The sequence below is a fragment of the Pagrus major genome, chromosome 2, assembly GCF_040436345.1.
Source record: "Pagrus major chromosome 2, Pma_NU_1.0".
Taxonomy (NCBI): domain Eukaryota; kingdom Metazoa; phylum Chordata; class Actinopteri; order Spariformes; family Sparidae; genus Pagrus; species Pagrus major.
Genome location: NC_133216.1, coordinates 14,852,771 through 14,876,546, shown reverse-complemented (window position 1 = coordinate 14,876,546; position 23,776 = coordinate 14,852,771). Strand labels below are relative to the sequence as shown.

The 23,776-nt window shown below is 39.1% G+C and overlaps 1 protein-coding gene across 1 annotated transcript; it reads right to left on the bottom strand.

The window, feature by feature from the left end:
* Nucleotides 1-13,897: 13,897 nt before the first annotated feature.
* On the bottom strand, nucleotides 13,898-22,981 carry calm3a (calmodulin 3a (phosphorylase kinase, delta)). Its single transcript, XM_073485666.1, has 6 exons — nucleotides 22,505-22,981; nucleotides 17,973-18,003; nucleotides 17,398-17,541; nucleotides 16,929-17,035; nucleotides 15,867-16,002; nucleotides 13,898-15,647 (listed from the first exon to the last, which is right to left on the bottom strand). The coding sequence occupies exons 1-6, from the start codon at nucleotides 22,505-22,507 to the stop codon at nucleotides 15,619-15,621; spliced, it is 450 nt and encodes a 149-aa protein (XP_073341767.1). The 5' UTR covers nucleotides 22,508-22,981; the 3' UTR covers nucleotides 13,898-15,618.
* Nucleotides 22,982-23,776: the final 795 nt, after the last annotated feature.

Sequence of the window (23,776 nt, the reverse complement as noted above, 5' to 3'; positions counted from 1 at the left end):
TGTCCACGTCATCATAAACAAATAAACTAAACTAAACTAAACTAAGTGGAACCATGCCGATAGCTTAGGTAACAACATCAACTGTGTAATACTATGCAGAGGGAAGTGTTTTACGGGAAGAAATTAGTTCTTACCTCAAACTGCTCATAATAACAACATCTGTGCATTATCTTGAGTAATCTAGTCTTATTTATTTATTTTTTCTTTTGCACTATGAGCAACTCAAGCTGAGAACCATGTAGTTCCATTACAAAACAATTTTGATGGATAAAAAGCACTACAGGCAAACTGTGTCTGACACGTCTCTAAATACTTTAGCCTGTACATTGTTTGGATATCTCATACGCCTCATATTTTACAGATCATCATACATGTTGCAGGAAATTTTGAATTAAAAAAGTCTATTTCCCTCTGAAATCAGGTGTAGTAAAAGTGGCCTTAATCAAATTAATCAAGCAAAGTAAAATGCTTTGTGATTTTCCATCATTACGACTGTCTACTCAAGAAGGCTCTGTGTTTTACTGAGCCATTATCCAATTTAAAGACTTGGGTCCCAAGAGAGTGTGACCTCACTCATTTGTCCACTCATTGAATGATGTCTTAAACCCTGCTGATTGATCTTCCTAAAGCTTGTTTTAATCTGATTAATGCAGGAAGAATGCCACAGTCGCTTTGTTGGTTAAAAGCCTGCAGTACACGCGTTTTAACTCAATGCTCCTGATAAGACCTCTTCAGGTTGTATATTCCCCTTCCAGTCTGTTACGCCAGTTTCATCTTACACCTTTGTAATCATTCTTAATATTAATCTCACCTTTATTGTCCTTATGTAGTTTAATATGCCACCTGATTTCCAAGAGTGTATCCGCCAGCTTCAACCAGAGCAGAAAGAATAAGTAAAAACACTTGGGCATGTGTGTGGAGGGCTCTTAAAGACAAATTGAATCATCTGCAGGCCAAATTGTAAGAAGGCAGTCAGAGCTGGAAGTCAAATTACAGAGCAACACGGAACAAATCAACAGCTAAAGCAAACTGCCGTGATGATGTGTCGGTTGATGGACATGAAATGACTCAAAGGCAGATAATGAACACATAACCATTTCCGCAAACAGAGGATGTAATAATGACGCAGTTCCTGAGGAGCCATCGCTGCGCTCCATAATGGTTTCTTTTCACGACACCTAAAATAAGCACCAATAAAGTCATTGCAACCAAGAAATACAAACTGCTGCGTAGTAATTTAATTTCGGTGCTCAGTACACTCTCAATAATTACACTCGCTTGCTTCCTGTTGCTGTTTCTGTAATTGACTGAACATAATGATAACAGCGTAGTGCCAGCGTTCAGGAATAGAGATCAGGTTTCTCCTTGTTTTATACTGCAAATGAAAGTGTTGATGCACATTTGCACAGCTGGTAGTGGGCGGTAGTTTGCTGGCATGGACCACTGTGAGATTGTTTTGTTTCTTCTTCCCAGTTTCTCTCCATATCTCCAAGCCTCACTCCCTCCATGACAAACAGAACCTCTAATTTACTTTTAACGACCGCAGGCCACCTTAAGACCTGGATGGCACGCGGGGTGTTTACAGCTGAACTGCAGATAAAACAAACCATCGTGGCACCTTTAAATAAACAGAAGACATTGATGGAAAACAAATGTAGATGTATTGGTACACTTTTCCCAAACAGGCTGATGACTCTGTGAACATACCAACTGAGACACAGAGATCATAACACTTGTGTAAAGGTCATACATTTACACAAGATCTTATTATAGTACATAAGCAGTTTAAGCGCAGCGAAGCTTCCATTTACTATAGAAGCTGCTGGTGTTTGTTATTCAAAGAGTCGAAAGGTGTGGCGACTCTCAGGTTTCACACAAATGGTTGGATAGAAGGTAGGCTGATGAGTGGATGGATGTGGTGACTCTCAGGTTTCATACAGATCAAAGAAGCAGTCCAGGTGAAATTAATATCCTAAATTAAGATGGATGGATGGATGGATGGATGGATGGATGGACGGACGGACGGACGGACGGACGGACGGACGGACGGACGGACGGACGGACGGATGGACGGATGGATGGATGGACGGGTGGATGGATGGGTGGTTGGGTGGATTGATGGATGAATAGATATGTGGATCCATGTGCATTATCTTGAGTAACCTAGTCATCATTTCTGGAAAAAGGCAATGTTGAGTTTTTCACATTTATTTATTTTTTCTTTTGCACTATGAGCAACTCAAGCTGAGAACCGTGTAGTTCCATTATATTCGACAGAAGGCAGACATCGGTACAACTCACACCAAAACAATTTTGATGGATAAAAAGCACTACAGGCAAACTGTGTCTGAAACGTCTCTCTAAATACTTTAGCCTGTACATTGTTTGGATATCTTATAAGAACGCTCTGAAATCAGGTGTAGTAAAAGTGGCCTTTATGGAATTAATCAAGCAAAGTAAACTACTCTGTGTTTTACTGAGCCATTATTCAAATTAAAATCTCAGGTCCCAAGAGAGTGTGACCTCACTCATTTGTCTGCTCATTGAATGATGTCTTAAACCCTGCTGATTGATCTTCCTAAAGCTTGTTTTAATAGATCTGATTAACGTAGGAAGAATGCCACAGTCGCTTTGTTGGTTAAAAGCCTGCAGTACGCGCGTTTTAACTTGATGTTCCTGTTAAGACCTCTTCAGGCTGTATATTCCCCATGGATGGATGGATGGATGGATGGATGATGGATGGATGGACAGATTGAAGAGATGGTAGGGTGTATGGATCAGTGAACAACAGACAGACAGATGGAAGAATGGATGGCTGGATGATGAATGAAAAGATAAATGGATGAATGAATAGATGGATGGATGATGATAAAGAGAGATGGGTGGATAAATAGATAGGTGGATAAAACAGAACATTGTAACTTTCGGTCCCAGCTAATTTGGGTCTATTCTCACATAGACAATAAAAACAAGTCAGTCCGTACAAACTATAAAAAACTTTTATCAATGTACGCAGAACATGGCATGTCTTCATCAGAGAGAAACATAAAAACATGTTACATAATATTGAAAAACACTTATCTGTCTTACATCTGTCTGCACCCTGTCATAAAAGATAAATTAGGGATTGCAGCTGTTTTTTCTCAGACGACTGAATAAGAATAAAAAAGGTTAGCTAAACAAAACATAAAATGTAATATTCTGTATAAATTCAAGAAACACTTGCATAAGTATGGCCAGTAACATGTGGCAAAGATTAATGTGTATTATGTGTGTGTTCTGTCTGGAGCTCCAAAAGATGGATATGCTTGGTCTGCTTAGCATCATTTCCTCCTTCCCTAGATCTCCAAAGAAAACTAGCTGTCTATCAACACACTATAAAATGAGCAACATTGGGGTTTGTTTTTTATAGTGAAAAAATAAACAATGAATGTCACAGTTTTCAGGAAAAGAACCAGTGTCAGTAAAAGAAGTATTTATCATAACTCATGACTCACTAGAGGACGGGGAGATATTCACATTATTTGGTCTTGACCACAATTACAAGGTATGTCAAGCCCTGGGAGTTTCGGTCTTGGCCATTTTTGTCTGACCTTTTCATCTATAATTGAAAGCAGAGTCCTGAGTATAAAACAGAAAATCAGATCAATCAGGTCTCATTAGTCATAAGTGTGTGTACAACACTGTGTGGGAGTTTGTAAAGCAGACAACAGTATACTGTTACAGGTCCACCATCAGGACGTGTTTGTGAACGAGAGAAAACGTAAGAGAGAACAAAAAGATTTCCATATCTTTGCACAGTTTCTTTTTGTTTTAATGCAGTCTGATTGCTGTATTTGCATTTCTTCTCTAATGATTACGGTATGATTGATAAGTATCAAGTCTGTGAGTCATGGAAATGTTAAACACCAGATCATTAAATTAGCCAGCACATGTTTTCAGCTGTGCATAACATGATGTCTGAGAGTTCTTTTGTTTTTAGCCTTCCAGGACTTTAATTCCTTCTTTGTGTTTGTTTTTGCATTCAGGAAACCAGCAATGCAAAACAGGTTTGAGGATCCATAACAGTAAACATCGTCTAGTGAACCGGAGCTGACTCCAGAGAGCTGGAGGTGGTGACGGAGATACTGCTGATGTGAGACAGTGAGAACACACTCAGGCAGTTAGCACATCGCTTCATTTAATCTCTCTGTATTTATTTGCAATGTCACTCCGATCAGGCTCAGTCTGGATGACCTCTCTGGAGCACCTGCGTTTAATTAAGAATGAAGAGATCCACCAGATATGAGAGCTCTGGAGCACCTGCGTTTAATTAAGAATGAAGAGATCCACCAGATATGAGAGCTCGCTAGAATCAAGATTCAAAGATTTGTCTTGAGCAACAGAACAAGTATCCAAGAGTACAATGCAATTCTTACCCTGCTGTCTTCTCTAATAGGAAAGAAAAGTAGAAACTTAAAGCACTGTGTAGCAGCTGTGCAAATCTGTGGACCACAGGCTTTCAACAGTAGTATGAGTTTGCACTACACTTCGACCTATATGTTTTTTTCAGAGCTGATATTTGATATTTGGAATCGATATACGTTTGCAGCAAAAATAAAAAATCTTAGTGTCCAGATTGAGAATAATCATTGAGGGAATTTAACTAACTACAATTTACTCAAGTACTGCAGTTAAGTACAATTTTGAGGTACTCTACTTGAGTATTTCCATTTTCTGCTACTTTATCCTTCCACTTTATACCACCTTTTTTTTTTACTCACAACATCTATTTGATAACTTTAGTTACTAGCTCTTGCGGATTGCATACTGCATCAGAGCCAGAGAGCATATCTTAATTCATGTGTTTTATCGACAATCAAATTTTAAAAAAGGCCAATAATCAGTCGACCAACAGTATATGGGAATATTATGTACCATTAAGTTTTACCTGTACTTTTGATACTTAAGTACATTTAATATGAGATACTTTAAGTGTTTCACTCAAGTAAACTATTCAGTTTTTCTCAAGCGGTGACTAAAGACACAGAGAGGATGCTGCATCAGAGCCAAAGTAATTCATTTTGAAATGAATTTATTTTATTGTAAAACAGTGATACCGAAAAATGCAGAAAATCATTCTCAATAATCGGCCAGGCCAATAATTTGTTTATCCCTGGTTTCCACAGTACAATAAGATGTGTATTACCGCACAGTGGTTGTGCAATAGTGACAGTAAAACGAGGTGGTGCTAGTGGAGGGTTTCATGTGTATCCAGCAGCTGTCCCAACATGTAGGAAACCTGAAAAATGACTGCTCCACTGTGACATGTTTGCAACATCCGGTTTATTTGTTTGTTGTTTGATCTATAGTAGAAAAGTCTCATAGATGTTGCTCTTCAATGCAAATGAAAACCACAGGTGGAAATGTTCACGGATGAGGTCATTAAAGTTCCTTCCTCACTCGCGTCATATCATCTGGTGTTTCAGTGGAAGTTATAGCAGTTAGTGGTTGCAAAAGAGATGAGACACCATTGACAGGAATAAATAAAACACATCGTTACTTTATGATTAAGGATTTCTCTGGGTGTTAACTTTGTTGGAAAAATTTGGGGTAAGGTATGTTCACACATCAACAAAATATATACATGTAAGAGACAGTAGGACTAGTCGTTTTAATGTGGAAATGTTACATATTATATCTTTAGGTTCTGTTAACAGAATTGTTTGTTTGACTGAGACAAAATTAGCTAATTTTTAAAATATATTTATATTTACTTTGATTTAAAATAATTTCAAAGTAAAATAAAATAACTTCTCAGTTCACCTATTACTGGAATTTTTTAAATTAATTTTTTTATTCTATTATTTAAAGGATTTCATTGCTTAAGACTGAAATATTTACCCCAAAACTGTCAAATATATAGTCCTGAAAAACGTTTCACAGGCATTAAACAACACCCACACACACACACAGATATGGTACAGTGGAAAGTTACACCGAAACAGACAGGGCTTTCCCAATCCTGCAGACAATACACAGGCACCTATAATACAGAAGTAATGGGCCAGGCCTGTGTTGGCTTACCTTGTTTGGTGTAATTCAAACCATAATGGAGTTTGAAGATGTCTTCTGTGCTAACAGAGGTTTTTGTTCAGGAGCTTCACTTGTTGTAGTCTCTGTCTAAACAGGCCTCAGCTGGCATGGACGTCATCTCAGACTGAGCTTTTCCACATAACAACTGAAAATGATGATGCCAATCTCAGTCAACAACATATTCAGTAATGTACAAACTTTCTTTCTTCAGAGCACACGCCCAAACAAAACACTAATTTTAGGGATGAACAAAAAAAATATTGAAATCATATCACAACCACTTCCATCAGCTTGTTTGAGGCACATCAATACGATGACAAATATTTTGAGTTTCATGGAATTAAAAATGAAATACCAGAGAGGATACCCAGAAAAATCCATAGTAGTTCTGTTGAACTCTTAAGCAGATGTACATTACTGTAAATGCTTCAACCGGGGTGAGTGTTGAATGAAACACTTTATGAAAGTGAAATATCACTCCAACCCCCACATGCTATTTAAGACGGGAAGAAGAGAGTTACAAAAATTGTAGTTCCCCTTTCTAGAGAACTTTTCACTTGTCTTTCCATTCTGTTTCACTTCATCTCACCACAGATGGATTGAAGTTCAGGAGATTAGCAGAGCGGGCATTGTCCTGGGCTGTGTCCTGAATTACTGGTTACATTCATACACACTATATAATAGGCAGCAGTGAGCCGTAAATTGAAATTTCGGACTTAGTTTGCATGTTTTCCTGTTTTTCATAATTCCCTGCCCCAACACTCCTGATCCAAATAATCAGCTCATCATCAAGCTATGCAGAAGTCTGATAATGACATATTCATTTGAATCAGGTGTGTTGGAGCAGGGAAACATCTAAAACATGCAGGACTGAAGAAACACTGTTCTGAACAGTTTCCAGATGGTTCTGTGTAACAAATCATCATCAAGTCATCAGGTTAGGATCTTTGAGGAGACATGCTTTTAAGTTCAAGCACAACCACACTGGAATGATTTGCCTAACTCAGATCAATCACTTCTTTGCATGACTTTTACGACCTAAAATGTACTCGTTCTTGTTATTGATTGGATTTATATTCATTTTTTGTAGTTTACAGGTCGACGCAGTACTTTGACATAATGTTATTTTTTCTGGCAGTGTAAATTAATTTTTCTCATTCATTTAGTGCAGATGCCGCTTGTTGCTTTGTTGATTATTGTGTAAATGTTTTGTTGAAATGTCTGTTAAAATGGTCATTTCCATGTTTTTTTTGCCTGAGGACCTCTTTGAAAATGAGATCTATCTCAAGGGGTTCATCCTCAAATTGAAATTTGAAATAAATACTGAGCACCAAAAACAAGTTCAGCAGTTTTCATAAGCTATTACAGTGTTTTAGTTTTGAGTTTGCATCTGAGTTCAGTATGGTCAAGAAAAAGGAAGCTGGAAGCAATGTGGTCTGTAATTAGTACAGGGTCCTGGTGGGAATTTCCCAGCAAAAACCACTTCACTAATGTATCGATAGATGAATTATGTTCTGAGAACCAATCATTTAAGGAGGGTTTTCTCAACAATAATGCTTTTGGCTTTGAGTGTCCCACATTGTCTTTTATTGATTCAAGCTCAAAGCTGTACAGAGATGAATCACCCATAATCTCATTTGAACTGCCATTGTCTTTTTTCTAAACAGCTGCTATCGTCATAATAACCCACAGCCATTTTAATTTTGAAAACTGATGGAAGATCCTTTATGAGGTTATTGTTTATTAAAAATGTTTTGTCACATTTGTCTGCGTGATAGTGATCTACAGTCACACAGCACAACAATGACTGAGATGTTGCGTAAGAGACGGTGTATGTAATGTAAGCACATAACACTGATACACACCAACTACACAATGAGAGACTTTATGTTGACACATTGTCTCAGTCAAGTTGTTACTTGAACACTTTCTCAAGAGCATGATAATCATTACGAGCACAGACTAAACATTTCTTTTGTATTCTGTAGTTACTGTGTGTCATGTTCTGTCGTAAGAAAACTGTAAACCTCTGGATGATGAAACTCAAAAGGTAGAATTTGTTAGAAAGTAAAAAATGGAAAACAAAATCGGACTTCTTTTTTAAAATCAACAGTCAAAGCTCTACCATAGGGCTTATTACCATGTTAAAGGAGACATATTCTGCTCATTTTGAGGCTCATATTTTTGGGGGGGTTACTACTGGAATAGATTTACATGCTTTAATGCTCAAAAAACACATTTGTTTTCTCATACCGTCCATACTGTCATACTGGCCTTTGACCATTTTAACCTTCAAGACTTTTTACATGCACAAGAATAAAACACTGTGGGGAAAGTAAAGAACAAAAACACATAATATTTATCCTTTAAAATTGTAGAAAAGTTTGATTTTGAATGATAAACTGTGTAACCATTCTGGTAATTAATTATAGGTGGAAACCATGGGGGGAACAGGTGGGTTTGGACCCCCTTTTCTAGGAAAAAGAGAGATTTGTCCCCCTCAATAACATTTATCAGTGAAAACATATAATTTGAAAGTGTATAATAATATGCAATGAAAACACTTGTGCTAATTAAATATGTGGAATGATGTGTTTTTAAGTTTCTAAGGATTGGTTTTAGGTTTATGCAGAAAAAAACATCTGGTTTGGGTTAGAAACACAGTGTGTTGGCTTAAAATAGCTCCCTGTTTCAGTCGCCACAAACAGCGCTGTAGATGTCCTGAGGTAAAAACACCTGTTTTTGTCGCCACAAGCACGGCCGGAACATTTCCCAGGTTGTCCTTAAAAACATCCAGGGGTGTCACGTTTACAAACATTGAAACATCCAATCCCTCTCAGAAAATTCCAAATTCAGTTCATAAACGCGTATTGTGAACGTGGTATGACACGTTTTGTGGAAGTGTAAATACAATAGGTAGCCTATGACGTACAGAAAATATAACTGCCGACAACTTTTGTTGTCCCCTTCAGGAATCCTTCCCGAGAATGTTTCCTGTTCATCTTCCTCCCACCAGTGAAGTGGAATATCCACCCATGTAACTGATACCGTAAACACTAATTTTCCGCATAATCCATTCTTTTCATTTATTTATGGCCTTCTGCATCAACTCATAAAATGAGAAAATATCACATAACCACATCGTAGATTATAGATATTTTTGTGTATATTTGCTAGAAATATGTCTCCAGTAAATGCATCATGCCAACATCTGGTTTCAATGCAGTGGTAAATGTGGTAAATGAATACTACTTTGTGAGAAGTTCTTGAGAAATTTAAAAGGCTCAGTTGTTCGGATGGATACCACGTAACCGCGGTATGCCCGGTTTAAATCCAGCTGAGACTGATGCAGGTCTTTTTTCATCATCAGCTGACAAAGACGGAAACGTCCAAAAATGAAAAAGTAAGGAAGAAACAATTGAAAGCCGTCACAGACATATTGCACGGCACTAAATCACGTTTTTTTGTACACTGGGCCACTGTAGAGAGAACTTTGTCAACCTTAGGGGCAGATTGTTACATGAATACATTCTCAAGAACGTGATAATCCTTACAAGCATGTACAGAACATTTTGTATGTATTCTGTAGAGAGGCCATTACTGTATGTCATGTCCTGTAGTAAGGAAACTGTAAACCACTGGATGTTTTTTTTTTATCTCTGAGACTCTAAAGGTAGAATTTGCTTGAAACTAAAACATTGAAAACATTTGGGCCACTGTAGAGAGAACTTTATCAACCTTCGGGGTATCAAAGAGGGTACTTTTTCCACCAGTGCTAAAAAATAAATAAAACAAAAGCTCTCACAATGGATATGTTGTTTTTTTTTTACCTCTGACACATCCATCAACTGGGAGTAAAGCAGTAGCAACTGACATTTCTGCAAACCACAGATACGTCCAAGGTTGACAATTGTACCAAATGTGGCATTTCACTTTCACTTTGTTTTCTCATGAGCCACCGTTCACATCAGGAGGAGGAGGAGGGGAAGTTTAGGTCACACCACTGGATATCTCTCAGGAGACCTGGGGACATTTTCATCTGTTTTTGTGGCGACCAAAATCGGCTATTTTTCCAGAGAAGTCGGACCATCTCCATCTGTAATCTCTTGTTGTGACGACAGAGAAAGAGAAAATTGAACCTAAACAAACATAAAGTTGCAACATAAAGAAACGTCCAGTTTTTACTTATCTGTGGCTTTGCTTACATTTATGCTAACATTTATTCTGGCGATTGGGTTGTGTACACATAGGAAACATACCACCGGAAAAGAGTTACAAGCTCTTGCAACCCTCCTCAATGCACTGGAGTGGTTATCAGCAGTCTCTAAACAAAAGGTCTTATCGAGCAGTGGTTCCTAAACTTGGGCTACGGACCTGCTCATTGCATCTCAAGATGAAACGGACGAGTTATGATAGGATCAACAGAACATATTTCTTAGCTTTGCATTTTCCAGCCTCAAATATTCAAATAAAACCATCTGAGAAGGACAAAAACTGGTGGAACAAGATTTGACTAGTATAGCTTTGTTTAAAGGGGTCACAAGCCAAACAAGATGGAAATCAGTTCTTAGGACATTAGTTTTCAAAGCACAGCTCAGTTTTGTTGAAGGTGTATGTGGGATCAAGTAGAGCCTTAGATGTTAAAACAACTGTGTCTTTATTAATAGCAGCTGGCGATTACTTCAGCACAACAGCTGGCTTGATGAGCCGAGGCAATACTGTGTCCTTCTTTTTGCTTCAGGTTTTCCTCCGTTCGGGTGTACTGACAGCATTTCAAAATGTGCTTCCTGTTTTTACCGTCTGAACAGTCGCAGCCAGAGAGCATTATGGAAAGGAACAGCAGTTGTAGGAGGTCATGTGAGTCAAGAGTGTGCAGGAGAAAGCCATGTGGTGACAGGGTTGGTTTGTCCACATGCAAAGTGAGAAAGAGTAGGAAGTAGCATGTGATGGTGAATCACAACAAAACAGATGTGAGATGATGACGAAGAGGGGGATTCTGATGTATGCAGTATATGTTCCTGGAAGAGGAGGGATTGTTTGTATACATTAAATGAACACTACAAAAGTATTATTCCTAAAATAGTAACATGGTTCAGGAGTCTGCATTGTTCAGTACAGTTTACATAATACTACATAGCTCTCTAACCTTAATGGAAAAAGGAAAAGAAATACTTCTCTTGCAAAGGGGTTATTGGGTTACAAAGTGCACGCAATCATGAGGGGTGGGTGTGGTGCACCCGAGCAAACACATAATAACATCGCACACACATACACACGCCCATGTTCATGCACACAAACACATTTCTGCATTTTAAAGGGTAACAAGCTGCATTCAATCACTGTCAATTGAAAACTTCATTGGTTTTAAATCAGCCTTTCGTTCAGCTGTTTCCAGTTTTATTGTCTTTTCTCCTTCCTGTCTTGGCCACACTGCATGTGCTGCACCTGTCCCAAATTAGACGCTGGGAGTCTGGTTAGAAGATGTTTAAACAGCACCACCTTGTGTTGAAGTTCAGGTGAAATCCACTGCTACTACACCATGTTCATGGTGGGAACTTGACTTTCATTCATGTAATAATTCAGGGGTGTTTGATTGGAGATAACAGTGTGAGTTGAAGCTAATGTATCTTGTATTCAACAGTGGTGGAAAGTAAGTAAGATCCGTATTTAAGTACAGTCTTGAAATACTTCACTTGAGTGTTCAAATTTTTAATAAAGTTACTTGTTACATTTTAGATTATGATTTTACATTCAAAACATATGATAGATATGGCAATATAAGTTAAACCAGCACTACCTTGATCAACTACAACAGTAAAATGCCACTTACAGTATACATGAATGCATAAGTAATAATAATATTATGTGTAATGACATAAAGTCCATCACTTCTAACAGTGGTTGAAGTAAATGTAGCAACGCTCCGCTGTAAAAACAACCAATTACAAGTGGAGCTTCTGTATTTCAACATTTTACCAAAGTGAAAGCACAGTATTGGCAAAAAAAAAATGTACTTTAAAGTATCAAAGTAAAAGCTGCCTGTTGTTTTTATATTACTTTTCTTCACTCTTATTGATGCATTATTATTTAAGCAGTGCATTAAAAGATAAAGGTGGAGATTTAATTTTATACACTGTTGGGTAGTTAAATGTATAATATTTCATCATATTTTCATTCTTGGGGAGTAACAGGATTACATAATCAGGGTACAAAAAAAGGTAACTGTATTCTGTTAAAGTTACAGAAAAAAGATTAGTAGATTAGAAAAAAGATGTAAAGATTACAGACCCATTGAGTAAAAAGGAGATTACTGACAGGACTACAAATTGATATACAAGTATGATATACTAGTCTGTAACCACTCACAAGTGCACACATGACAACACTTTACAAGTCTCACAAAGAATCACTCTGGTCTCGAGTGGAATCGAATACACTCATTATTAAGACTAAAATTATTTGACTTGTTTGTTTGACTTCTTATCTGTAGCTAAAAGCTCATTTACATCTTATCTTATTGGTATTTATTTTCTGTAGTCTTTATTTGCATGTTATCAGGGTAATCCAAAAGCAGGGTTGGAGGTTTACATGTATACATGTATTCCAATACAGTTACTAATTACCTGTTAAAAATGTAGTCAGTAGCGTAATTCAAGTATCACAATATTAAAGTAATGTAATTTGATTGCTTTCCGTTACGTTTGGATTACTTTAATACCAAACATATGCAAATAAAGAACAATAACTATAGCTGTCAAATCAATGTAATGGAGTCAAAGGAGCATTTTCCTCTGAAATATGAAATATATATATTTATATTAAGTTCAGTGGTCAGCGCTGTTCCCTCACAGCAAGAAGGTCGTAGGGTCAACTCTCGGCTGGGGCAGGGCCTGTCGTGTTCCTCCCGTGTCTGCTTGGGCTTCCTCCCACAGTACAAAGAGATACAGGTATGGTTAACTGATGACCAACCCTGTGATGAACTGGTGACATGTCCAGGGTGTACACCGCCACTCGCCCAAATGTCAGCTGCTCCAACAAAATACAAAAACCTCAAAAATATGTATAGTACTTTAATAAATGTACTTCGATAATGCTGTATATTTGAAGATTTATAAATCTGATGTCCACTTTAACACCCCAATTACAGTCATATTGCAGTTGATGAAAGCAGCCCATCATTTAAAGCAAATCTATGATTCTCACTGCGCTCTGTGAGAATTATATTATTGCACAACACAGTGTGAGCTGCACCAGTGAGCCTCTCCAGCCTGCCATTACACAACCAGAGAGGGATAATCACACCTGCCTGTGCCTGTGATGCTGCAGTTCTTATTGTCCTGCTGAGTGTGCTCCTGTTTTCCTAATTCATTTATCTACTTAACAACACGATTAGCATGCGGACAGCACACATCCAATCGCCTCTACCTGCTCCAGATAAAGCCTCGCCCCATTGGCTCTGGATTTTGCCTGTCAGCGGGAAGGCGAACGCTCCTCGTTTGCATTTAGAGTGCCAGGGTGAGAGGTCGCGACCCCAGCTGACCTGGATTACCACAGGCTCCTGTAGCAATCTCATGAGCCACTAAATATAGCCTGTGCCTGGGATAGTTGCTCCAGTGAAGGGCTAGGGTGACCTGCCCTCACCCAATCTGAGACTGTCTGGGATTAGAGCTCCTTTCTGGCACAGGGACGCTGGCACGGAAAAGATATAGTGCAATATGAAGAGAGGCATTTGTGAACAGTATCAGTCACACTTCTTTCTCTTTAGTCAACAAGATCTAGAGATTTGCATTGGATTAAACATGACAAAGGAATGCAGGTGAAGTAAAGCTCAGTCAATTTATTGATTTATGGAAAATATATCACATCTTTACATTTTTGAGATACCTTCAGAAGTTAACAGTCCATTTACCATTTACTTCCCAACATCTGCGTCAAAGCTAGCCAATTAAAATGCCTCTAGCAGAGCAGTTTTTTTTACGTTTCGTGCTTTGAGGAAATCATAAGACACCTCAGCTAACCTGCTTCTTAAATTTAGCCTGCTCTTTGTAAACCTAACACCAAAACTGACCTCAAATCTAAAGCTGAACTCTTTGCTACAACCCCGTTTCATCCCCATCTGAAAGTCCCATTCTAGTAGCCCAAATGAAACACATCACCCCCACCACGAGAAGAGTTTGTGGATATACAGTATATGTAATTCTGTTCAGTAAAACGGCAAGCAGATTGAAGTTTGAATCACTGGACTACAAATCGAAGCTCAGACGACAACAAGGACGAGAAATGAGTGTAACATATGAGTTGTTATAGCAGCAGCAACAGTGACATTTGGTTTATTTTTCTTCTTTTTAGAACAAAACCTTGTAAATATCCACATGGTTTATACCAAAGTGCAAATATGTTCAACTGCATGTATTTTTATAGTATATTAAGTAGTAGATTTATTATATGCTAATGAACTACGAGTCTTGCAAGAAGGTTGAGGCGTCTTTAGAGTATTATGGCACATTTCAAAACCGAAGAGAAAACATGTCACAGGTCATTTACTACAACAATAGGCAATGCAAACTTTACGACACACTAATATATAATCGATATATTTGGTGACCAAAGTTTGTCATCAATACATTAATATTTGAGAACACATTTATAAAGCATTACATCAATATTGTATCATCAGGATATCTGTTTGCAGAACAAATGTATCAACTGCATACCTCGAGTGTGTTTTTACAATAATCATCCTGAAGCAATACAACATACTACTGTCTCCAGTCAGTGCTGCAGGCAATGTAAAGCCCACGATTCAAAACAAGACAATATAACAACCCCAACGGGAGAAAACCATCAGCACTTTCAGTCTCTCGCTCTTGTCCGAACTCTTCAAGGTATAAGAATGCTCATCTCCAACCGAGCACCAATGAACACCCTACATCGCAACTATTTGCTCTTGCAATAATCAATAGTGACACAAATTTTACAGATATATAGCTATATAGTAATGTATATACCTCCAGTGTGTACACAATCTGACCACTACCTCTGATGGGATCAGAGCCTCCTTGTTGTGACAAGAGACCGCCACAGAAAGGGTGCATGCAAGAAGAGTACTCAATTCAGTATTTAGGGAATCACCACTGGTGCAAGACTGTCAATTTTCTTTGTCGAATAGCGGAAAGAATTAAATAGCCAACTTCTCTATACCAACTGTGGCATCGGTTCCTATCCCTCTGCCTTTTCAGTGTTGCTCTTTCCTCTAAATTAATCAGGAGCTGGGTGACTCAGCAGAATCTTGGTCTGAAGTTCGGGGCGTCGGCCCACTTAAAGCTTGGTCCATAACTTCTCTAGGGATTATTCTGTTGGTGGTTGCTAAACAGATACCTTAGAAGTAGTTGGATACACTAAAGCGCAAATTGCAAAATTTTACAGATAAGTAATTTTAGGGGGCAAGTTTGTTCATCATTTGATTATTGTTCCTTTTTTTGGTTCTTAAAGACAGTGATCTTAGGAGGACAAGCAACATTGAGAGAAATTTCAGTCTTCTCTTCACTTGGCAGTCATCATCTGGACAAACTCTGTAAAAAGAACAGAAAGCAACGTTTTAATGACAGAGCAAATGGTAAATGTTGGCAGCTATTAAGGCTTTTCGTACAAAAAGGCCTATTATAAAGATTATGTTAAATAAATGTAATCCTTGTTCTTTAAAGATTTTAGTAAAAACACAAAGATTGGGTTGTAGTGATAAGTGGCAAGGAGAAAAAAACAACACAGAGCAAACAAAAACAACATCTTACCCTCATAGTTGACCTGACCATCACCATCAATGTCAGCCTCGCGGATCATTTCGTCCACCTCTTCATCAGTGAGCTTCTCTCCTAAGTTGGTCATGACGTGCCGTAGCTCTGCTGCACTGATGTAGCCGTTACCATCCTGCAGGCGGCAGCAGAAGAACTAGTGTTATTGAATATATTCAGCATTTTTCATAGTAGTTAAGAGTTGAATATCACTGATGTTGGTTTCAGCATCTCTACTATGATGTCCCAGCACAGCAAGGTGTTATACTTGCTAATCTCAGTGGATGTGTTGGTGCCAAAAACAAGAGTTTCCTATTCTCTTCACCTGTGCGGTCATTTACATTTACAATTTGGCTGAAATTGACTTCTTTTAGCCTCACCTGTTCTTGGAACTGAATGCTAAACGTTGGCCTGCTAGCATGCTAAAGATTAGGGTTGGGCAATATGACAGCGGATACTGTGCAATGTTAGAAATGTTTCCGTTTCCTCCATGAGAGCTATCTAAATTTCTCTGTTAAGTAGAAAATGAAGGCTGGATTCTCACATAACACAAATTGTTGCGGTGATCTTGCAAATCCAGCTGTCTCACAAGAGCAACATGATTTAGGCAACGTGATTTGTGTGATTTTATATTGCAAAGACTGAAGGCTGTTATTGATTTGGATCTGTTAACCTCAAAAACTAACACTTTAAGTTATTGTCATTTTTACTTTTACTGTCTTCAGGCCATGGTTTTTAATTTAAGTGTTGTCTCTTGTGAGGCAGTTGTTTTTATTTGTAGGGACGGTATGGTTAATTGAAACCATTTCTAATTGAATTTACAGAACAATTTAGTAGAACAATCTACTAAAGCTAGAGAGACACAAAAAGCATTTTAATAGACAAAGTGCTGGTCAAAGGAAAATAAAACAGTGATCTTGTGCGGCAGCTCATTATCAATAGCGTTTTTAAACAATCTCTCTCTAAACAATGAAACATGAAAGGGTTTGAAAGTGTATCTGTATTTAACAGTACATGCTGTGTTGCTAGTTAATATTCTCAGTATACTCCGTCCTAACATACCTTGTCAAAGACTCTGAAGGCTTCTCTGATCTCCTCCTCACTGTCTGTGTCTTTCATCTTCCTGGCCATCATGGTCAGGAACTCAGGAAAGTCAATTGTACCATTACCTACACAGTCATACAAACAGAAAGAGGTTAGAGTAATTGCTTTGCTTTGGACACCAGATAATTTTACAGAAAAACAAAGTAGTCAATCCAAGACGAGTAGAGTCCAACCTAACCAACTGTTTTGAAGTACACAGCATTTACATCAAGTACATACATATTACACATCTTGTCCAGCAGAGAGAACTGACAAGTTTACAGGGAGACAAAAATGGCCTGATGGTAAAGCCATATGCTTGTACCAATGCCCTATATATCTCCACACTGCATGTACTGATGAAACTTCACAGTACTTTTATTTGAGACAAACGGAAAATTGTTTTAATTGTATGTTTTAACGAGTATAATTATATTGCCATCCTCACCATCAGCATCCACCTCATTGATCATGTCCTGCAGTTCAGCCTCAGTGGGGTTCTGTCCCAGAGAGCGCATGACAGTGCCGAGCTCCTTGGTAGTGATTGTACCATCGCCATCCTTGTCGAACAGCGAGAACGCCTCCTTGAACTCTGTGCATTTACAGAAATAACACTGTTAGTATGCTGTGAGCATTCAAGTCAATACAGGCACTTCACTTTCAGTCTTTCAAGTGGTCTGAGAAGAAAAAAACTCTCAGCATTAACAGGGTCTGTGCATGACTAATTCAATGCTCCGAAGGAACAAAACATGTGGGACACTGGCATAGTACAATCTGAATAAAAGCACTTCATTCTGGGACACGTGACTCAAAACACTGCTGGTTTTCTTTATAGCCTCCTCATCAGGGTCTGATTTCACTTAGGAAAGCCATGTGAATGTAATTAATGAGTTAGTACGACCATAATCAGGCCCTTAACAATCACCTCCTATCCTCACAGACTTCTGGTTCCTATTAGGTTTCTTAGGTTTGGTGGGGAATGAAAGAGCTACTGAACCAAACATGGTTAAGGTATGCACTCACCAGCAATCTGCTCCTCAGTCAGCTGATCAGCCTGTTGACAACATAAAACATCATAAAACATTAATAGTCTGTCATAAAATAATATTTTGGGCAGCCCAGTTCATGATAGTTATTTTCTTTTATCATAGATTGTATTTAGGACAGATTATTGTATACAGATTACATTCTTCATATATAAACAAGCATTTGATTGATTAATTTCACGTAATGATAGAATATACATAAAATAATACACATCTACAAATACCAAAGATAGCACAATGAGTTGTAGACTTATTTCCACTGTGGTTGTTGATGTAAATAAAGTGAAGGAGGTGCAAGTCTGGGAACATTATACAGTCAACAAACTAAAAAAATACCACACTGACAACAATTAAACTGCAATAAATACGTGTAATATCATCATATATAATCACTGCATTTGTTCAGAAGCAGCAACCCACAACTGCCCGTTGTTGGAATAAGCCCAACTACCAGCAACCCAATGCAAGATATGGAGTACTGAAAATGATTGAAGCATTTTTTTCAACATGCTACATAAACCTATGTAGACTATTGCATTGCTGTACCCAAATCTGCATTGTCAAAAACTGGCCTAACATAATGAAACTTAGACAAAAAATCCAATCTGGCACTCGTTGTGCAGTCTTGCTATAACTTTCCTGAAAGCTCCCAAACAAGAGATGATATTGGAGCGTGTTCAAGATCTGGGGCCAGATGTATCAACGATGTGTACGCCCTTTCCCCACACATTAAGTGTTCAGCTAGCTTTTTCTAGAGATAGCTGCAGGTGAAATGATGAGGTGGGCATGAGATGTAACCTTAGAGTAAAACATTGTTTGCCTGGGGTCTTTGCCCATTTAATTGATTTTCTCATTATTTTGCAGGTTATGCAGCGTTCAGTAAAATGTCAATCAGAGGAGCATTTACAATCTTACATTTTAATTATTCATGAGTGATGAATTTTATCATTCTATTTATTTACACTGGAGCCATTAACTCACTGTTAATTATCTTTACATGTGATCCCAAATTACAAAGCACTTTGTAAAGTCTGTTTTAATATGAGCTCTGATAGAATAATGATTTACGGGTACATGTGCGGGCGCCCTAAATAGCCACAGCTGTGCATAACAGTCCACGTAATGAAAACTGTCAGTGTTGGAGAACCTCGCTGATGAAACACAATCAGTTAAATTGCATTAACCTTAACCTAGATTTATAAAACAGAATCGTACGCACAGGTTTATAAATTTGAGGAAAAGAATGCGTATGCATCTTTCTGTCTTTGTGTACATTGATTCACAACTAAAACTCTAACACAGTTTTAATGCTTCTGGTTGCTGGGCTTTCATCTTAATTCACCATAACCACGACAATAGTAGCTACACAGGTTGGGATAACCTCGCTGCAGTGTATGAACAGGCAACAACTGACTGACTGTCATAGCTTCACAACTCACTTTTAATTGTAGATATATAGATACTTTAGATAGATATTTCTATCTCACAGTTCTAGCATAGCCTGTGCAAGCTGTGCCCATTTCTTTAACACCGTCATGATTAAAAGGCAAAATCCTAAATAAACTTGATTTGTACCAAATGATAAGGACAATTGCTGCAGGAATAATTTGATAACAAGTCTACTACGGATGATTTAATCATTTTCAACTGTTGCAATCTCAAATCAACATGTCACAGCTGTCACAGCTGCTGTTCTTTGTGAAGAACGAACCCACAAACTTTCAACAGCCACCTTTCATCCCCACAGAGGACGAGTGTTTGACACGCATAGAGTCATTTGGTGAATGTGACTCTAGCACAATGATGACAGAGATGAAAGCTTTGGGTAGGTCTAATGAGAAGCACCTGCAGCAGGCTCCACTGTGTAAACAACCTGCACAGATCTATGCCGATGCAAATGCACTCTAAACAAACTAATTCAAAACAGACTGTGATATTATCTGAGAGCTGGACCCAGACAGTGCCTATGACCTAGCGAAAGGCTATTTGTACAGATGCAAAGCAATGAAAAACAGCTCAAGTAATGCTTAACCTCACTGTCCTTTATTTGGTGGACACTTACAGGATAAATTAATAGCTTGGCCTTGTACTCTATATTACTAAGACCTGGCTTCTTGTATTCTAGTAAAAACTTGTTGCATTACTTGACTATTTTGGTATTTTACTCAAACCACAATACTAAGATCCATGTGGCAATGTTATCCCTACCTGCTGCTCTTAGATAGATTAACCACTTAGTAAGTTTGTACTCATGCACCCAATTCATTTTTCAACTTTGTCTGAAACGTCATTCTGCCATCCTCATGAGGTCTTACCAGGCCTGTCTAAGTCAGTCAACATGCCCACTTCAGGCTGAGAAAGTGTGATGAGGGACGGGTATAAATACTCCACAGCCCGAAATACACACGCCTGCTATAATTAGTGAGACACGAACAGGGTCGCCAATGTAGCACACTGAATATCACCGCAACTAACCACCTCTTTGTGTCTTTTTTACTGAACAGATGTGAGGCTTGGATCATTACCATTGACTAACCCCTGTGTGCCAACTGTTGCTTGACAATGCGCGCTGCTTTGTGTCTGTGTGCAGTCCTTCATATTGTCAGGAAATGATTTTCAGAAACAACTGGGATGATCGGGCATAACAAGAACTTAACTGCTGTACAGAATAAAACTTATAAAGCTAAAATAACACAGCAGGGAAGTCTGTTAAGAGATTAAGATAAGCTGATAATGCTATATTGTCTCACAGCCTTTACTTGAGTACACACAAAAGTTGTAATTGATTAATTAATTCAATTAAAAGCCTATCGCTGCAGATCTAATGTATATAAGGGACAAAAAAATCTTCTTTCCTTGCACTGCTGATGAAGGGTAACAAACCCAGAGAGATTAGAGCTAACATTTCTGTAGCTGGAGGTGGTGGTAACGCCATGTGTTCTTCGAGTCAATTTCAATGAGTCACCATGTTGGTTGGGGGAGGTGGTGGCGGGAGGGAGGGAGGGGGTAAAAAAGAAGGGAGCAAGACAGACTGCAGAGTATCCATTCTGCCCACTGCCAACCGATTCGGTGGTGCTGAAGCAAGCAGTGTCTGGATCAGAGCACAGCACAATACAGTTGAGTGTTAGAGGATTTGTACGGCTCTGCAAAACAGCACTGCATATCACATATTCTCATGTCGAGTACAAAAAAACTACAAGGGCTGCAGTCAAGACGCGCAAATTCTGTTTGGCCGGCATGTGACTGATATTGTGGCATGATCCAAGTTTCCTTACTTGGCAGACGACAATATCTATCACAGACCATGTGTCTGTTCTTTCACAGGGCAGAGAACAACACCAGTGACAGGGAGACTGACACACAAAGGCAGGGATTCATTTGTAGCTCCACAATAGGGCTTTTTTTTGTGTGTGTGTGTTGTTGATATACTCAGTTCCCATTTTGGAGGGTGCACTGCGGGTCCTGACAGCCTTACTGCACCAAGCATGGTTTGGTTCAATGCGGGGGGAAGGGAGGCGAGGAAGGAGGGGTGGCAAAGAGGATCATTCAGCAGGAGCAGAATGCGGTTCAACGCTGTGGCGCAATACGTATCAGAGGAGATGCTGTCATGGTGGCTCTGCGAGAACACACAGTCCAAAACGTTGCACCATCGCCCTCACAGCCTCCATGCCATAAAAACAAACAATTGTTGCTAACGGGGAGCATCATGCTACTACTACCTGTGAGCTATGATCTTATGTAATCGCAATCGGGGGCGATTACAACCCTTTTTTTTTTTTTCTTCCCTCTCGCTTGTTGCGCATGTCACACTACACTCACAGCCTCCCTTTGCTGGAAGAGGTGCTGCCCATGTTGCAGCAACTTGTCGTATGGGATGTCGAAATGGTTGTTAGCAGCACGGTGAGCAGGAGTTTTGATAACTGACTTGGCAAGATTAACGAGATGGGGTCTATTTTTACACATCACCCTCTCCTCCACCAGCACCACCACCACGCCCACTCTCGACTCACAGCAAACTACACAAAAAAAAACAAAAAACGCTGCAAAGCCTCGATGAGCGCAAGCAGGAAGGTTAAACCACAACATTTGCAAACACTTGAGCGAAATGATTACTGAGATAAAATTAAAACAGGAAGCAGACCGTCTGTTTCCCCTCAGCCCACGACGCGTAACGCTATGCTGCGCAGTTCACACATACAAAATGATCTTCTCTCATCAAAACCTGAGCAGCCTGAATAAAAATAAAACCCACATAAACATTATAATAAATGAACAGCCATGTTATTTTTGGAGTAGCGTTAGATAGCGGGGTTTCCCAGCATTATTCTAGCTGCTTAAATCACTTAGAGAGCCACCATTAGCTGCTATGAAGCTTTAAACTGGGTTATTAGCTAAATCGAGGAGAATATAATACAAACATTACTTGGTTGGATGTCATTTCAAAACCACCGCAAAGCAAATTCAATCGATGTTAACGACCCTTGCTAACGCTAGCAAGCCCGCACTCACCATCGTCCCGTAGACTTCTCAAGCTCCGTGAAGATGACAAAACGACCGCGGGAAGGTTTTGTATTCACCGTACTCGGGAGGCAGTTACCCCAAATGAAGCACTTAAACGAGACCTTGCTTTAATTTAAATGTACGTCTCGTCAAATCTGTGCAGTCTGTGTCCCGGCGGTGCTGCAGTGGAGTAGTCCGGAAAACCTCAATCCAAATCCAGACGCGTGCTGTGCTGTGCCTGGTTAGAGTGCCGTATCCCTCCGCCGGGTGCACCTTCGGTCCTCCCCCTCAGAGCTCTGCCAGAGTACTGAACACATGTGAGAAGAGTACTCGAGTAAGAGTACAGTTACACTACTAGAACAGTACTCAATTACAAATAAAACTACTGGTATAATAAGATACTTAAAGGATAACTCCACCAGTTTTACACATTAAAGTGTATAGGTCTCGAAGAGTACTAGCTTGTATGTGGAAAAAAAGTAGTATAAAGCTTTCTGTGGCTCCAGAGAAAGCTGCATGTAATCTGATAAGTTGCCTCCAGTGATGTCACTCAGTGGCTAAATTGCATTGTGGGTAATGTAGGCCTCCAGGTTTTGAAAAGCAGCTCTTCACTCCTACAAGACTTTTGGACTCATTATCTAAAAAATACATAGCACACAGAGGCTGTATTATTTTTACCCTGCGAGACACTTGTGAGGCCACGTATTCTGATCATCATGTGATCTTGCAAATCCATCTTACCAGGCTTCAAGCTCTACGCGCTCATGGCTGTGGTTACACTAATCAGCGTCCTGGAACTACAGGCAGCTGCGGCCAGTGAGAGACTGCTCATTTGAAAACAACAATGGCGATCCTCAAGGTTATAAGTGTAGATGCTGCTGTTGCATTATATCAGAACTGGAGAGCATCAACGAGTAGCCTGTGTTTGATTGAAGAGCAAAGAACGGCACTGAAGGCTTTTCTATGTGAAAAAGATGCTCTCGCTCTTCTCTACTGGCTTTGGCAAGAGTTGATCTACCAACAGCCTCTGATGGTTCATCCAATCACCTGCCAAGTGCCTGCCTTTTTCCCAGACAGTTTATAATGGTGCCTTTCCGGATGGTTCTGTGCAACAAAACATATCCAGTTCACATCCAGTATAGCCCCTGGATCCTGTCAGAGAAATCTGGATACAGTGACGGAGGCGGAGCCCCGTTCATTCATATGAAACCTACTCATTGCTGCATGGTGCCAAAAAAGTGTGACTTCCTGGGTGTAAAATCATCAAAATCTTCCACATTT

Excerpts from the sequence above, each read along its gene's own strand:
- calm3a (XM_073485666.1), bottom strand. Across the intron at positions 17,036-17,397 it reads CAATGAGGTGGATGCTGATG|GTAATGGTACAATTGACTTT; the intron begins GTGAGGATGGCA and ends ATGACTGTGTAG. Across the intron at positions 15,648-15,866 it reads TGGTCAGGTCAACTATGAGG|AGTTTGTCCAGATGATGACT; the intron begins GTAAGATGTTGT and ends TTCTTTTTACAG.